The sequence below is a fragment of the Sinocyclocheilus anshuiensis genome, unplaced genomic scaffold (genome assembly GCF_001515605.1).
Source record: "Sinocyclocheilus anshuiensis isolate Anshui unplaced genomic scaffold, SAMN03320099.WGS_v1.1 scaffold2056, whole genome shotgun sequence".
NCBI classification, from domain to species: Eukaryota; Metazoa; Chordata; class Actinopteri; order Cypriniformes; family Cyprinidae; genus Sinocyclocheilus; species Sinocyclocheilus anshuiensis.
The window spans coordinates 469,620-488,110 of record NW_015551026.1 but is presented as its reverse complement, the minus strand read 5'-3'; the positions used below and the strand labels follow the sequence as shown (position 1 = coordinate 488,110).

Sequence of the window (18,491 nt, the reverse complement as noted above, 5' to 3'; positions counted from 1 at the left end):
TCCAAAGATCAGCATTTATGTGAAATAAAAAGCTTTTGTAACATTATACACTATACCATTCAAAAGCTTAGAGTCAGTATAAATTTTTATTTTTTTTGGAAAAGAAATTATAGAAATTAACACTTTTATTTAGCAAGGATGCTTTAAACTGATCAAAAGTGATGATAAAGACATTTATAATGTTACAAAATATTTCCATTTCAGATAACCTAAATGCAGTTCTTCTGAACTTTCTATTCATCAAAGAAACCTGAATTATGCTAAATATTTAGCTTTGAAATCACAATAAATTACATTTTAAAATATATTCAAATAGAAAAAAGTTATTTTAAATAGCCTAGTAAAAAATATTTCAAATTTCAAAATTTGACTGTTTTGCTGTAGCCTACTCTGGATCAAATAAATGCAGGCTTGGTGAACAAAAGAGACTTCTTTAAAAAACATTAAAAATCTTACTGTTCAAAAACTTTTGACTGGTAGTGTATAGGCAACTTAAAATTTTCTCTAAATTCTAGCTTTTAATTGGCTTAGAAATCAGATAACTGCTGGACAATAACCAATAATAATGATTTGTTTATATACTACAAACACTTTTTTTTTAATCACATAATAAGGCAGAATAGTTTCTATTCTGTAATAAATGCTATGTCAATTAGCACTGCATTGTTCATATACCTTATTTATTACCTGGAGATGACTTGACAAACACAAATAAACCATATATTGTGCGATGTTCATCTCGCCTTATTCTGGGTCCGAATAAAACATTAGATCATGCACAGACTATCCTGTCTCTTTGAATTTAAATCTATATTTATTCACACCGGCTCTTGAAAACCTCTATGCGAACACACTTGCCCGAAAAAGTGCGGGGGACGAATTTACGTGATATTAAAAGTTGGGGGGGACATGTTGTCCCCCGTGTAATCTACGCCCCTGCTTATTAACGTCAACAGCCAAAAAAGCTTCACAGGATTATGAATGTACCTGAAAGTGATGCACTGGCTTTTTTTTTCGGCGCAGGATTTCTGATGTCTTTTCACGGGTATAGTTGTCCATAAATTATGATCATTTGCATTCAGGTGCAAACGTAAGATGCAAGCGGCCGCGGATGCGGGAATGGCGCTTCACGTGTGCTTAGCCTAGCCTATTGCCTACTGCATTCACAGTAAAATGCATTTTTTAAAATAATTATATATATATATATATATATATATATATATGTATATATACTGTATATACATATACAGATGCAACACTTTGTTCTTACACAGGTCTTTATAAATGAAAACATCTGCCTTTACATTGTAGGAAGGAGTATTTTTTCCTTTAAAGTCATAACATTGACTATATACTCTAAACATTACATAAAATATTTATGGCCGGTATCTCCAGCAGCATACCATATGATCAGTTCATAACATCATGCCCCGTTCATCCCTCACCCAGAGGGCGGAGTCTACGGGTAGCGACATCATATCCTGTTCATTTGCATGTCCTGAGGGTGGGGTATATGGCAGCAACGACAGCTTCAGAGAAACTACAGGGTGTATGACTAGGAACAGGCGATTAATGCATTCCACAAGATAGCATAAGAGACTGTGGAGGATAAAGTCACCGAGAGGTAATGTGTCTTTATATATGTCCCTATTTATTCATTCTTTTGTTTGTTTTTGAATTTTAGAGACGATCCACTCCAGCCCTAGCTTTTGTTACTGGTCGACAGGCAGTTATTTCAAGTCCCTGTGGGCGTATTTACTCTGTGAAAAATGTCAGTTGAATAAGGCTTAAAACCGTTATAAATTTCACCCTGTATGGGTTAGTTCGACCCAGCTAACAGCTGATCTCGAGAGACGGGCGTATTTGCGGATGTCGCGCGTGTTTGGTTGATGTGGAGGTTTATTTTCGAAGCCCCAACGTGTATGTGTATGAATCAAAGATATTAGACACTTTCAGTGACTAGAGTACAGCATGTTTCACTTGAATTGTTTTCCTTTTTAAGCAAATAAAGTGAAAGTAGGTGCTTGTTATACTTTTAGGAAATACTGTTCATTAACCTCACTGGGTCAATTAAATATTAGCCTGTATGACCTTATTTTCTGTTCAGTTTCTCTAGAGACTCTGTTAGAAGAACTGGGATATGCCTAAGTGCCATTTAAACACTAAATACACATATAAATTAAACGCGTAATGAAAATAAAATTGTGTTTTTGTTAAAAACATCTAAAAAAAAATGTTGCTTAATGAAGCTGTCATTTAGTAGTGGCTTGATGTTTGGGACCAAATATTAGTTTGTAGTTATTGATAGACTTGTATTAAATTAAGTTTGTGTGGAATTAGTTTTTAATTTTAGTTTTATGCTCCTCCTTCAAGGACTTCTGAGCCTTACTTCCTATATTCTCCTAATAAAATGTGGTAGTAAATTACATACTGGTAAAAATGGAGCACATGAAGGCACTGTACACTTCTCCTTTTTACCATACATCTCAACTGTTTCCCATTATATTCAGACAATGCAATCCAGCTTTGAAATCTTTTTACTTTTACAATCCATTTTAGTTTATATTTAGTAATCCATCTCGTTTTTTGACCAGGTATGTAAAGATGTACTTTTCTATCTCTTTAGTAGTTTGAAATATGGATTCAGATGTCCTTGTATCCAGCATACATATTAGCCATATTATTAATTAATTAATTAGCCTAACCTTGAAAGCAGGCCTGCATGTAGGCTATCTTAAGCAGAATCTGTCCTGTCAGTACTTTGGATAAGTTTTGTTTTTATTTTATATTCTGAGTGGTCACAAAAAATACAGTATACAGTATTTACAGTATTGTAGAAATATGATCAACTACCTGTAATATCTGTTAATTATAATTTTTTTGATTAGTGGTTTGATTTTTAGCTGGAAAGCTACAATGTACATATTATATACAGTACCATATTTTCAAAAGATTATGTATAAATCCTTGTGCAGTGCAATGCAATGAAATAACAATTTCCCTTTCAGTTGATGAGGCCTGTGCAACAGGTTTTTATTGATCTTTTAAATGACTTGCACCTGCTTTGGCTAGTTTATCATGAAAACAAGCAGGCCTCTGAGTTAAACACATTAATGACCTATCCAAAGCTTGTACCAGTTAATTTATTTGCTGTACTCCATTCCAGACATAATCTGTGTTTGGACGTCTGAACTGATGTTTCCTTAAAGGGGTCATATGATGCTTTCTTTGGATTTGAGACTTTAGTCTTTGCAACTTCAGGGATCTTATCTATGCACAATCAGCTTGTAACACTCCAAAGAGAAAGGAAAACTTGAAATCGCATCATATGACCCCTTTAAGTTAGCTAGCTCTGTAGTTACTATTTACTGGTTAGAAGCTTTTCAGCTTTAATTTGTAAGTGATTCCCAACCAGGGGAGTGTGTACCCTATTAGTACTTGAGTGGGTTTCATTAGTTTTTGCAAATATTTTGAGTCTTTGCTCCCTGTAGTCATACCTTATCATTAAAATCTATACACATGACTGCATGTTCATCTGTAGGTGGGTGACATTTCATATTTGCTGAGCTCTCTGGTGTTCACATTTTAACATGCAAAGAGTGCAAATTACTTGACTTTTATATCTGTATTTCATTTAATACATTTGCCATTTGGTCCCTCTCAGAGATTCTCTGATTGCCCCCTAAACTGCAAAAAATATGGCCTGACAAACAAGCTCAAGTGTCAGTTTAAAAAGAGAGTGGGTCATTGTAAAAATTGCCACTGTAATAATATTCATATGACAAAATTAATAAAAAAGGAGGACATATCTGCTTTGTTGTTGATGAAAGGGTACTTGACACATTTACACTGATGAGGTTGTTGGGGTCAGAATACAAAAAAGGTTAGGAAAGACTAGATTAGAATTTGAGACTGACTGTATAATAAGCATACATGCTGAATATTTTGTCAGTAATCTCAGTCAGTTGCTTTTACAATGTTCCTCAACCAGATATAACAGTGAACTTCTGTGTTCTCTACCTAGTTTATAATAGGATTCAGTTTTAAACTTATTATGATTTAAATCTAATTCTAGAAGATTGAACATACATTCCCAATAAACATCATGAAATGCTCCTGATGTCATGCTGATGTTGAATCTGTTGGTGTAAAATTTCATCAGATTACTGGGAAAATATGGGCAGAAATGTCGAATCATTCATTTTATGCCTGTCTTTTTTATTATATGAGACATGCATTGTTTCATCGTCATATTGTGTTGAAATACCCTGTTTGCATGTGTATAGGGCTGGGTATTGCCAAATACCTCACAATACGTTTGGGGTTGCCAAGAATGTTAATTTTTATGTTTTTGGAAGAAGTTATGCTCGTCAAGGCTGCATTTATTTAATAAAAATACAGTAATATTGTGAAATATTATGTGCTGATTTGGTGCTCAAGAAACATTTCTCCTTATTATTAATTTTGAAAACAGTTATGCTGCTTAATATATATTATTTTTGGAGTCAGAGATACTTTTTTTTTTTCAGGATTCAAAAGAACTAAAAAGAGAACTTTTGTAACATCTTTAAAAACAAAAACAAAAAAAACTTGCTGACCTCTGATATATTTCTTATTCATGTGTAAAACTTGCACCTTAATGTTTTAGAGCTGTGCTTTTTTCCCTGGAAAATGTCCTCTCTGCTAGTCATTGCACTCTGAGGTGAATAAGGGTACTTTTTTGATGAGAAACACACATCAACCTAGCCAAGTTTATGAATGTCAACAGTTTCCCTGAGATTTGTTTCTCTTTTGCTAGGCCTTGTGATCTGACTGAAAAAAAAATCAACCCTTGGAAAAAGGTCAAGTTCTGCTTTTTATTACAGGGCGTTTCATACCAGCGTCATTATGTTCTGTGCACTTCCTCGTAGGCAAGAGGTGCTGATTTGCTACGTGCCCCAACACTATAGCAGATTCTGTTCAGCAAAATGTTCATTTTTGGGTGACATTTAGTTTGTGACGGCACACTTTTTCTTATAGAAACTCTTTTTATTCTGGCATAATGCTCTGATATTCTTAATGTTACTGTCATCATTCACTTTATAATTCATTATTCTTATGTAATCTGGATTGCAGAGGGCCATGAACTAGTCATACCAGTGGGGAATGTGGAGCCAGATGTTAGTTCAGTAATTTGTCTCTTGGTTTTGACTTTGTGCTCCTAAACGCTCCCACATGGGATGTTTCTCTTGCCCTGCAAACCCCTTGAGAGCCCAATGGAGTCTGTGTCTCTGGGTATGTGATTAAAAGGGTTTGAGATAAACGGGTCTGCTTAAGTCCATCTTTTATGGGATGTGTGATGGGGTAGAATATCTTGTTCATCAGCTACATTGAGGTCTTTGCCAGTGGTTTCTTTTAAAACTCTTTGCTGCTCTCTTCTTTAAACGTAATATATTATTGCGTATAATTAGAGATCAATGAGTAATGCATTGTGCTCATAAATAGAAACAAGCTTAATAATCTCAATTACCACCAAATGCCTTTCAGCTCATTAACAATACCTTAAGGATAGCGTTCATCAATTGTCACAGTTTTCTAAAATTCCTGTTCACAGGTTGGTTGCATAAGGTTTTATCTGTAATTTATTTGAATGGAAAAATTTTTACGTCTGCCTAACACTTAAACAGATTATTTTCCCTCCCTGTAAATGAAATGGAGAGGTACTTGAGATGGTTTATTTCAATTGCTCTGGAGAATGTTTTCACAGTGCTGTTGAAATAAATTCCACCGTTCCCACAGAGTAGGGAGTAGCAGCATGTTGGAAATTATTTGATATGGGGGAAAATAGGGCAAGATAAAACATTTTCACATTTTTAAACCATTCGGTCTGCTTTTCAGAGAATATCATGGCTACTTTTGCTTGTTTATTCATATGAAAATACTATCAAGCAGCTATGTGTAAAGAGATTGTCCATTGGCATTAAGCTTCCAATCTCCATGCCCGGTTTGCATAACAACATGGCTGTAAGATCCCAGTTCATCACCACTGCCTTTATATATCTGAATGAAGCCTCTGTGTCCCAGCTCGATGGTTAGTATTCAGCAGAGATGCTCACCTTGAGTGTGAGGGAGAAACAAGCTCCTCAGACAGCAGGTCATTTGCTTTCTTGCACAGATAGTGCACATTTTTGTAGTTTATTCATAACTGATAAAATCTGGCATTTTGTATCAGCAATCTTGTTTGAGAAATTTCTTTACGTCTGTACCTCTGAAAAGAAAAATTATTTTAAACATGATGAATGCTTGAAGGAGAGTATAACTATCCATACAAGCGTTTGGAGCCACTGTAGTTCCTAAAATGCTCTTTCATGCCAAGAAATATGGCAGTGTTTTTCTATAATTGTGTTTGTAGAACAGGCAATAATGTTGTAGACGAGGCAATAAAAGAAATCCTAAGTCCAGGTATTGATGGAAGCCGAGACTCATAAAAATATTCTCTTTTCTGGATTGCTTTATCCATTACTGATTTAAAAAGAGATCAGGGTTTTCCATAAATATGTTGAAATGTGGTTCTCATTTGGGAGATGTAGGTTCAATTCTGAAACAAAAATAAGAAAGGCAAGAATGGTAGCTGTCAATGCAATGTGTCAGTACAGCATATCATACTGTAATTAGGCATTGAGGAAGTTCAATTAAATCGTATTCTGTGTTTTATTTATCCTTATAGTGTGCAGTCTTTTTATATTTGTAATATATTGGCATAGATCTGGGTTGGGCAGTCATGTTTAGAGGAAAGTGAGTGGTGCAATGGTGTAACGAAATTAAAACTTTTTTTTTCTAAAACACACTGCCCATATGTGTCCATATAACAACCTGGGATCACTGGAAAAGCTGTGGCGATATTTCTTCAAAATTATCACTTTTTGCATGTTTCACAACACTTTCAATGTGAAATGTCCAGTGAGTGGTGCTAAACGCGCATTCAGCTTTAGCTGAAAAAGATGAACATGAATCTGGCAGCTTTTTATGTTGTTTTTTTCTATGTATCGCAGCAAGTCTGAAATGAAATGTCCAGTGAGTGGTGTTAAAAGGCTAATGCCCTATTGCATTTGAAAATAATTGATCATCCACACTAAATTCTATCCTAAAACTGAGTTTTAAAATACAAGCAAAGATGAAATAATAACGCATTTACTCATAGGTGTTGCTTAATTTTTTAAAATTATTTATGTCAGGACCAGGGCAAGAATCACATTTTCCTTGAGTTGGTCTACTAGCATAATCGCACCCTTCTGTGAGGGCATGTGCTTTACATGAAGTTTGGAAAATAGGCCTATGATGCAGTTCCATGAATATTTCAGAGGAATTGCTCATATAAGTTGCTAGTGTATTATCATTTTACATTTCAAACCTCTTATTGGCAGTTTGCACTTACTGAAATGTATCATTACCTTTGGAGTTGCAGTTTTATTTCGAGGTATGTTTCTACTCGCACTCACCAGAAAAATCTGAAGAGAGCGCTTTCTGCTTCTCACGTGTATAGAATAAATAAAACGCATTGTTTGTTTACCCATTCTTCACCAGTGCATTCCTGCAGAATCAATGCTTATAACCTGCCTCTTCTGGCTCATGTTATTTATTTGTACTGTATTTGTTATCCCCGCTGTACATTCCTTTTGCAGTACTCTAGGCTTAGGTCTCTGTTGCAGATGAGCTTATCTCTGCTGTCTGTTCTAGCTGGCACTGGTCTCAAGGGTATGAGAGCGTACAGGAAAAGTATGCAGGGAAGCAAGTGTACGATGTGGAAGGGGAGAGAGGGGATATTTGGAGCCCTATCTGGCTTTGGCATAGTTTTTCCCGCTGTTTTTCCCATCAGTCTTGGCCAAGCCAAGCCAAACTTAGCGAAACTGGTTTCCTGTAGGTTAGATATTTCCTCTCTCACAGCATGTCAGAGGATCTATATGGATTCTTGTGTGTGTTTGTAGAATCCATTTCAGATTGACAATCTTAAACTCATTTATAGCTGTTGAAATATTTATTCTGCAATATTTCTTCTTCAACCAAGACAGTTTGCCTTTAGGACTACAATACTTACACTTACGTTTATGAGATGACTGAGCATGATTATTTCATTAGAATAAAATGTGTTAAGGCTATTGTTTAAAAAAATAAGAGAGAATTACCATGTTAAGCATTGTACACTACCTTTCAAAATATTGGGGTGAGTACGTTTGTTGTTTTTTTTTATTTTTTTAAATTTTTTTTATTTTTTTTAAATTTTTTTTAAAGAAATAACTAATTTTACATTGAACTTTTACATTGTTACAAAAATGTATTTCAAATATGCTGTTCTTTTGAACTTTATTTATGAAATAAATAATCCTGAAAAGAAATGTATCACATTTTCCACAAAACTATTAAGCAGCGCAGCTTTTTTTTATTATTAATGTTTCTTGACCACCAAATCACCATATTAGAATGATTTCTGAAAGATCATGTGACAGTGAAGACTGGCTGCTGAAATTTCAGCTTAATGACAGGATTCAATTACATTTTAAAATGTTATTTTAAATTGTGATAATATTTCAATATTATTGTTTTGCTGTGTTTTTGATCATGAATATTACAGTCCTAATAATTACATAAACCTCAGGGTCTGCCTCAGTTTTGTAAATGCCAACTTGCAAACACACTCATTTCAATCTTATTTAAGCTCATATGGGTTTAATATTTAATGCAACAAAGCTGTGTTTTATCAGTAAGTGTGTCACCTGGTAAATTAACCAAAGATCTTGGCGTTACAGGAACCACCATCAAAGTGGCAAACACAATTAAGTAGAACAATCACTTCCTTTTACAAAAGATTATACAACCTAAATAAAAGGAACTACACAGAAGGAAAAAAATGTCTGAGATAAAATCATTAGTATTTCTGTATGCCTATTATGCTATTCAGTCAAGTGTGAACTACTAGTGCACTAGGTATTACACACTACTTTTTTTATTTTTTATTATTTTTTAATTATTTTTGTGTAACTCACAATAGTCTAATGATGGTGATAATTTAGCTTGTACATTCAGTTTTGCTGGTTATCCTCCAAATGCTTTATCAGTGGATGAAGTGTGCCATATGAACTAATGCTGGCCCTGATCCAATCACTGTCTCCAAAAAAAAAAGTCATCTGGTTTCCTGTAGGTTAGATATTTCCTCTCTCACAGCATGTCAGAGGATCTATATGGATTCTTGTGTGTGTTTGTAGAATCCATTTCAGATTGACAATCTTAAACTCATTTATAGCTGTTGAAATATTTATTCTGCAATATTTCTTCTTCAACCAAGACAGTTTGCCTTTAGGACTACAATACTTACACTTACGTTTATGAGATGACTGAGCATGATTATTTCATTAGAATAAAATGTGTTAAGGCTATTGTTTAAAAAAATAAGAGAGAATTAGCATTGTACGCATTGTACACTACCTTTCAAAATATTGGGGTGAGTACGTTTGTTGTTTTTTTTTATTTTTTTAAATTTTTTAAATTTTTTTTTTATTTTTTTAAAGAAATAACTAATTTTACATTGAACTTTTACATTGTTACAAAAATGTATTTCAAATATGCTGTTCTTTTGAACTTTATTTATGAAATAAATAATCCTGAAAAGAAATGTATCACATTTTCCACAAAACTATTAAGCAGCGCAGCTTTTTTTTATTATTAATGTTTCTTGACCACCAAATCACCATATTAGAATGATTTCTGAAAGATCATGTGACAGTGAAGACTGGCTGCTGAAATTTCAGCTTAATGACAGGATTCAATTACATTTTAAAATGTTATTTTAAATTGTGATAATATTTCAATATTATTGTTTTGCTGTGTTTTTGATCATGAATATTACAGTCCTAATAATTACATAAACCTCAGGGTCTGCCTCAGTTTTGTAAATGCCAACTTGCAAACACACTCATTTCAATCTTATTTAAGCTCATATGGGTTTAATATTTAATGCAACAAAGCTGTGTTTTATCAGTAAGTGTGTCACCTGGTAAATTAACCAAAGATCTTGGCGTTACAGGAACCACCATCAAAGTGGCAAACACAATTAAGTAGAACAATCACTTCCTTTTACAAAAGATTATACAACCTAAATAAAAGGAACTACACAGAAGGAAAAAAATGTCTGAGATAAAATCATTAGTATTTCTGTATGCCTATTATGCTATTCAGTCAAGTGTGAACTACTAGTGCACTAGGTATTACACACTACTTTTTTTATTTTTTATTATTTTTTAATTATTTTTGTGTAACTCACAATAGTCTAATGATGGTGATAATTTAGCTTGTACATTCAGTTTTGCTGGTTATCCTCCAAATGCTTTATCAGTGGATGAAGTGTGCCATATGAACTAATGCTGGCCCTGATCCAATCACTGTCTCCTGCTCTGCTTTGCTCTGGCCTCTTCTTTATCCTTGCCTGAGCTGCTGATGTGTGCCATGATTGTCTCCAGCAGGCCTGCAATCAGAGAGGGTGAGGCTGAATAGGTCAGACTCAGCTTGCCCCTCCACTCAAGCAGAGGGCATCACCCTCTCTTGTGCAAGAAATCAGTGTCCCTCTTCTAACCTGGCATCCATTTAAACAGCAAAAAATGAGAGAATCTGTGCTGCATGGGAATAGAATCATCGTTGATCTCTGCGCTTCTCCCTCAGCTGTAGAGTGGCTGACCAGTGACACCGCTGAACGCTCATCGCTTTTAGTGGCACGGCAGCTCCACAGGCCCTGCTCACAGGGGTTTGGTGATGAACAAGTGTAGCAGAATGTGGACAGTACTGAGGGAATCCTAATGAATTCCACCAGTCGGGGGAGGAGGAGGGCTGTCATTAATATTTCAGAAGCTGGTTGCCATCTGGCCGTATTTAAGAAGCATGCATATGTAGGTCATATCTGCCATCATTTTACTATGTCCAACCTCTGTTTAACCCTGTTTAACCGGCATTTTCTGTAACGGCGATGACATTGTGCATGTGCACTGTGTTGCACTGCCTTGTCATTTGGATTTTACCAGTTACATTTTTTACCACTTGGGCCACTTTCCAATAAATTCTTAGAAAGTGCTGCTATCTACAACCAAATGAAAGCCACTGACCTTTTTTATTTATTTGTTATATTAGTTATTTATATTCAAAAGTTTGGGTTCAATATTTATTTTATTTATTGTTTTTTTTTTTTTTTTGAAGAAAGAAATGAATACTTCAAGGATGTACTCATTTTTTTAAATTTATTTCAAAATATTTATATTTCAAACAAATACTATTCCTTTGAACTTCCTGAAAAAAATTAATTTCCACAAAAATATTAATTAGTAGAACTGTTTTCAACATTGATAATGATAATAACGTTACATGAGCAGCAAATCAGCATATTAGAATGATTTCTGAAGGATCATGTGACTCCGAAAACTGCTGAAAAGGAATAAATTACATTTTATATATTCAAATTTAATAAATTTATTTTATAAAAAAAAAAAAAAGTATTTTAAATTGTAATATTTCACAATATTACGTTTTTTACTGTATTTGTGATCAAATAAGTGCAGCAATGGAGAAGATTTTGAGTGATTTCTTAAAAAAAAAAAAATCATGCTATTATCATACCCTGGCTTGTTTCATACTGTCTTCCCCAGCATGACTGTATAATTAAGGGATACCAAGCATCTTAAATTGACATGTTTAAATAAAGCTCTGTAAGCAGATTCTTGCGTCTTCCTGCACAGTGCCCCAGTTTCCTATTGAGGCATTTTTTGGGGGGACCACCAGGAACAATAGCTGGAAGCAGTGGGTCATGTTCTCCTTTCCTCTGCTCAAGAATGCTAGTATGAACGTTCTTCAGTGGTCTTCTCATTATTCCCATATGGATGGTCTTATGAATCATAACAAGATGCAGAATTAGCCCAGCTGTTTAGATTTCAGACCTAATTAAGCCTAATTAAGTATTATCCTCATTTAATCAGCTATGGTTTTCCAAAGAAAATGCACTACATAAAAATGGCACTCGAATTACACATCTCAATTAATAATTTAGAAGTATCACTAATTAGTACACATTAGGCATAATATACAATCATATTTATTTGAAACATGTAAATTCAGCATAATTAGCAAGCTTCACTAGTACACATTTTGCATCATTATAAAATGGTGTTTAAGTGCGATGTTCACAAGCAAGCTGTCGATGTGATTATTACTTTTTTGTGGTATGTAGTTCTTCAAATAATTCATCATAAGTGATTTTGTGTGTGTGTGTGTGTGTGTGTGTGTGCTAGGCTTTAGATATTGTGAATGGGGAAAGGACCAGTTCTGCTTATAAAAATAATTCCAGGGCTTTCCACCAACAAGATTTTACTTTCATAGATGAGCGTTTTCCCAGAACAGAATGCAAATAATGCTAATAAAAACAAGCTACCCATACAAATGTACAGTTCCATGTGATACTGATGCAATACAGTATATCATTATATATTACATGATACATTGTACTCCAATGTACTTCCCAAGTACAATTATTGTATTTAAAGAATCCTTGGACATTGTTTCGGTCTTCCTTTTATAGGTTATTGTAGTATGGATCACCCTCGTAAATGGCAAAAAAAAAAAAAATTTAACCAAAATTAGTTACCTCTTATTAGTCAAATCACCTCTATTTATATAGCGCTTTATAAAATCCAGATTGTGTCAAAGCAGCTTTACAGTGTTAAACAGGAAAACGTGTGTTGATAATGCAAGAGGACAATAACAAACAGTCAGTTTATCAGTTAAAGTCAGTTCATTGTTGATTCAGTGATTATTAGTGCTGAGCAATAAACCATTTTTTATAGAACAGGTTCTTTGTGGTAATACCAATAACTTTCTTCATAATTTTCATCTATTTATAGTGATTTAGGGTGAATTTATTAAGAAACATGCCATATGGATTAACATTACAATTGAATGTCTTTGTTAAAATGTATAGTGTTCATGCATAAATGCCTTGGATAAAAAAAAAAAGTTAAATATTTGGATCCAGCATGATACAATTTATTTTACTGTATGATTTAAGAACCATGATGCACATGAAAGTTCAGCTGCACACCTGTGCTTGTGTTGATGGTTCAGCCTCTCCATAATAGTTTTGTTTCTCCACAGGTGGTGCCAGCTTGTCTGTGGGCGTCTTGTGGTGTACCTGAGGAAGGCAATTAGATATGGCAGCCAATAAGAGTAAGGGTCAGAGCTCCCTCACCCTGCACAAGGTCATTATGGTGGGCAGTGGAGGCGTAGGAAAGTCTGCTCTTACCCTTCAGTTTATGTATGATGAGGTAAGTCAACAGACCAAAATCTGGCAGATACAGGAAGTTTTTTTTTTTAGGTGGAGGCTTTACTAACACCATAAGTCTAAAAAAAAAAAAAAGTGTATTGCTAGACTTCAAGATGCATTGCCTTGGTTTATTTAACAGTGATTGCTATTTTCTGTCCCTCAGTTTGTTGAAGATTATGAGCCCACAAAGGCTGACAGCTACAGGAAGAAAGTGGTGTTGGATGGAGAAGAGGTGCAGATTGACATTTTAGACACAGCTGGGCAGGAAGACTACGCGGCCATCCGAGACAATTATTTCCGTAGCGGAGAGGGTTTCCTTTTGGTGTTCTCCATAACTGAGCACGAGTCCTTCACGGCCACAGCAGAATTCAGGTCAGTGGTATTGCACCATTCTAGCTACTTGAATCATAAGCTAGTACAATAAGAAAATGGAATCTCCCATTGTGACCTAGTATAGTCGGAAAATTGGATCACTCAGCATTAAATGTATCCGTGTGTTTACAGGGAGCAGATCCTGCGGGTTAAAGCTGAGGAGGATAAGATTCCACTACTTTTGGTTGGAAATAAGTCGGACCTTGAGGATCGGAGGCAGGTTTCAGTGGACGAGGCCAGGGGAAAAGCAGAAGAGTGTGGTGTGCAGTATGTAGAGACTTCTGCCAAGACACGAGCCAATGTGGACAAGGTAATTTTTGTGCCTGCCTTCCTGTGTTTATTTTAATTTAGATTCTAGATAGATAGTCTGTCTATCTGTCTGTCTGTCTGTCTGTCTGTATAAAGTAGTTTTTTTTTTTGGTTATATCTTTTTAAAATGACTTCAGTATTATCATCGAACCACAAATTGTTCCATTGCCGCACATAACCATACTTGCTTTTATAAAATGCATCTCGTCTGTATTGTGGAATGATGGATGCCTTGACGACTGCATGATGATGGCTACAGTTTATTAAATGTAGCAGAATCCAGTTTTGGAATATTTTCTGTGTAATGCAGTTTCTGATGGAAGTATTTGATCAATATGTATTCTAGTGCCACAGAATTACAGGAGTAGAGCAGCTGTTCTGCAAGCTTAGAGCAAAATGTGCATTTAAGTTTTTTACTCCTTTAATTTTACATGTCTACATGGTTGACGTTTGTTTTTATATCACAGTATAGTTGCGGGTTCCTGTTTTGTTCAGTTGCTCTCTCGTTTTTTGTTAACAAATATTTTTTGCTGCTGGTATTCATTTGTTAACAACAATACATTTTTTGATCTGTTAAGAGAGATTTGAGCTGGGAAGGGAAATAACAAAAGTAATAGAATAGTTTGTTTATCTTTAATTCTACTTAGTTATATATACAGTATATATACACTGCTCATTTTGTTTTTTATTCACTACTTTTAATAACCTTGTCATACTGAGCAATAATGAACCCTTTGTTTTTCCAAAGGTATTTTTTGATCTAATGAGGGAAGTCCGTGCTAAAAAGATGTCAGAAAATAAGGACAAAAACGGGAAGGGAAAAAATAAGAAGAATAAGAAGAGCTTCAAAGAGCGATGCTGTTTACTTTGAACTACATTTGGACTTTTCCCCACCAAATCTACTTGCAGCTCTATGGGGAAACTCCATCAGAGCCCCTTTTCTTTATTAAAATCATAACTTGATTAGTAAGGTTTTGTACTGGTCAAGGTAAGCCTTTATCACACTCTTTCATTCCCATAGTTCATTTCAAATAACTAGACTAAGATTGAATGGTATGCATACTTTTTAATGGACGATGACCACTATATGGCTATTGGTTGACGACTGTGGCACTTTAGGACTTCGTTAAATGTAGTTGGCCAACATGTGCCCAACACTAACTTTTTTGCTCTGTAATTGATCTTTCCCTGACAGTTTTAAGTAGAAATCCACTTTAGTAGGCAAAGTTATGTCTTTATTTTTATTGCACACCTTTTGAGTATTTTTGTGTTAGGTTTTTTAAACTCTAACCATTTTATTTCAACATCTGTTGACATCATCAATGCATAGAAATCAAGAAATGTTTTTTGTAGATCAAGTAGTACTGTGGTTTTACACTTAGAAAACTGTCTATGAATGACTCCATTGAAAAGCACATATGGTATTGAGGATGGAGTGCCGAAGCATGGGTTAATAGTGCCACCTGGTGGTTCATAAATATATCTTTTCAGGAAGTCCTCGTTACTAATCTCTGTGAACAGATCTGCCTTTGTTTTCGTGTTTTATTGAAATATTTTTGTAGGCCTTGTTACATTTCCACCACTGTCTTATGAGAAGAATGTATTCTGTGTGAAAATGCGCCAACAAGCACCATAACTAAAACAGCCTTGCTGCATTTTCAGACTCCACATAAGACATTTTATTTAGTGTTTGTTTAGCACTCTGACCTTGGAGCTGCGGTTTCACCAGTAATTTAAAACTGCACTTTTATACGAATATCACCTAACCTAGACTACAATTTGTATTGTGGGTTTCCACTGGCTTTTAGAAGAAAAACGTCAAACTATGTTGCCAAATAAACATATTTTTTTTTCTCCTTTGTATCACTTGTTTTTCACTTCTAGGATTGAATGAATTTGAACAATTGGTACCTAACATGGAAATCCTCCTAGCAATTTCTATAAAATGTTTAAAAAAAATCCTTATGAAGTAAAAAGGAAAGGTCATCAGAATTTGCCATACCCCGTATTAAGTTAATAACCGCATTATTTTTTTTCTTAGGGTAATAGACTGTGGTACTCCTACTGTAACTTTTATTTACTTGTAATTTTGTAATTGTAATAATAGTTATTTGTTTTTATCTTTGTTGTTGTTTTATTATTATTATTATTATTATTATTATTATCAATAACTTATTATTAACTAATAAATTATTATTATTATTAACTTGTAATTTTGTAATTGTAATAATAGTTATTTGATTTTATCTTTGTTGTTTTATTATTATTATTAACAATAGTTATTAATAATAATAATAAAGTTAATGCATTATTATGATTATTAAATTTTTAAATATGTAATTTAATAATTTATTTTGTATGATCAATGTTGTTATCATTGTTTATTATTATAATTAATATTATTATTATATTTGTTAATTGTTGTTGTCGTTGTTGTTGCCTTGATTTGTTTCTATTAGTGTTTGGTGAATTAGAGTCAAATTCACCAGAAGGTATTATCGGTATTCCTTGCAAATGTATATTAAAAACCAGAGGAGGAGAGAATATCAACATTTCATAGCAGACGAACAAAGATGCCTGCAGTTGACCACTGGATGGCAGTCATGATGTTTCCACATACACGGATCTGATTGTGCTGCTTGCTGCAACATGGAGCTGTTTCTGAATGTATTGATCAGGATCAGTGGTTTCCAATGCTTTCCATTTGTTACATGCACATGGCATTTAGTAGCTCTGGCCAATAAGTACCTTAATGTTGACTACAATTAGGCAGGATTATGCATGATTATACAGTATGTTCATGTTTTCTTCTGTAATTAAGAAACATTAAGTTTTGAGACCAAGCATTTTGCACTGATATCAACCTCTTGCCATTAGCAGTAAGGAACCTTTCATGCTTTCCCAATGCGTTTCATTTATTTATACATTAGAATGGCATCAGTAAAAAACGAAGGCAGAATATTTGGTATTAACATTATCCATTAACAAATAATCTTATATTTAACTATTTTTCAAACTTTTAAATAACCTTCAAGCTTATTATTGCTGTCAAATATTTATTTCAAATAGTTTTGTTTTTTTTGTCATTTGTTTCACTCTGTTTAAAAGAGTAAAGCTAAAACATTCACAAAGACATAAGAGGCAGAATAAGAAGTTGCAAAATAATAAAGGGTTGTGGAAAGTCAGCTGCAAAATTCACATTTAAAACACTAAAGGAGAAATTGATTGGTTGTAAATAAATTCAATCAGGTATTTCAGACATGAATTAATTCATTTATTTGTTTATTTTTCAATTCATCAGTGTGTTTAAAGATCTTTTGTTATGCCTTAGAAAAGGTCTCTGCTTCCTATCATTTGGACTGTGGAATTATTTATGAGTACAACCCTGTACAGAACAACAAGAGAAAATGATGAATTATAGTTTGAAAATATTTTATATTTTATACTGATTTGTTAAAACGGCTTCTTTAATGTCCTTTGCATTCATTCACCCTTTGCATGAGTATAAACCATGCACTGGTACATGACTGAGGTTGTCAAACTTAATCAACAGGAGATGTCTTGATTTTTATAAAAGCTTTCTATTAAAGCAACCAACAACGAAAGTATGATCTGGAAACTGAACTGAGATTAGTTTCATTTTAAGACAATCTTGGGGAACATTTGTGTTTGTGGTTACAGTTCAGAGGCAGAATTTTGTTTCTCAAGTCCTCCCATTTCAACCAAATGTCTCAAGAAGTCTCCCTCTGGGCATTTTTATAGTTTTCTGTGAGTTTATGCACTCATATCATTATTATGACTCCCAAAGCCATTGAACGTTTAAAAAGAAGATAAAAGAGGATATTCTCCTCCTCCTCGTCATATTCAGCACAAAAGCCTCCTGCTTTTTTCCATTGCTCCTGTCTTCTCAAAGTTCATTTCTGCGATTGATCATGCTTTTTTCGATCAAGATTTCTAACTAAATGTGAGTTGCAGGAAAGCAGAAGTCAGCCGCCGATTCTCTTGTATCTACAGGTAGACACTAATAAGGCACATAACATTTTCCCGATACTATCACACCATCATTGTGTGGATCTGTAGCACTGCTCTTAATATTCACTCACTTGAGTGTTTGTATTAGACTCTTATTAAAAAAACTTCAGCTGTTTGTGTTGAGAATTATTGCAGCCATATTTTTGTGTAAAGGAAAGCAATATCCTTCCCTAATATCCTAATATCTCTAGACTGAATATTCCATCTCTGGTTTCTTCGACCGAAGATACTTCAAATAAATCTTAAAGCCATTATTTCACAAGCTGCAAATTGCTCATCTTAAAACAGAACTGATAAATGCCGTTCTCTAAGGTCTAAGGGGTGAAATCACTAAGAATGAATTGCTCTCGCCAATTGTGTCGTTTATTTGCACATGATGTCTACATTGTTTAGAAAAAAGTATGCAATTATGCAAATAATGGTTAATGGCGAAGCACCCTAAAAATAT

The 18,491-nt window shown here is 34.2% G+C and overlaps 1 protein-coding gene across 1 annotated transcript; it reads left to right on the top strand.

Annotated features, from left to right (window-relative positions):
* The first annotated feature begins 1,456 nt into the window (after positions 1-1,456).
* LOC107661132 (ras-related protein Ral-B-like) lies at positions 1,457-15,642 on the top strand. Its single transcript, XM_016450593.1, has 5 exons — positions 1,457-1,624; positions 13,162-13,331; positions 13,494-13,702; positions 13,835-14,012; positions 14,760-15,642. The coding sequence occupies exons 2-5, from the start codon at positions 13,218-13,220 to the stop codon at positions 14,880-14,882; spliced, it is 624 nt and encodes a 207-aa protein (XP_016306079.1). The 5' UTR covers positions 1,457-1,624; positions 13,162-13,217; the 3' UTR covers positions 14,883-15,642.
* Positions 15,643-18,491: the final 2,849 nt, after the last annotated feature.

Bases quoted from the DNA above. Each gene is read 5' to 3' on its own strand.
- LOC107661132 (XM_016450593.1), top strand. From the start codon at position 13,218: ATGGCAGCCAATAAGAGTAAGGGTCAGAGCTCCCTCACCCTGCACAAG. The intron at 13,332-13,493 runs GTAAGTCAACAG...TCTGTCCCTCAG, and splicing joins TTCAGTTTATGTATGATGAG to TTTGTTGAAGATTATGAGCC. The intron at 14,013-14,759 runs GTAATTTTTGTG...GTTTTTCCAAAG, and splicing joins CACGAGCCAATGTGGACAAG to GTATTTTTTGATCTAATGAG.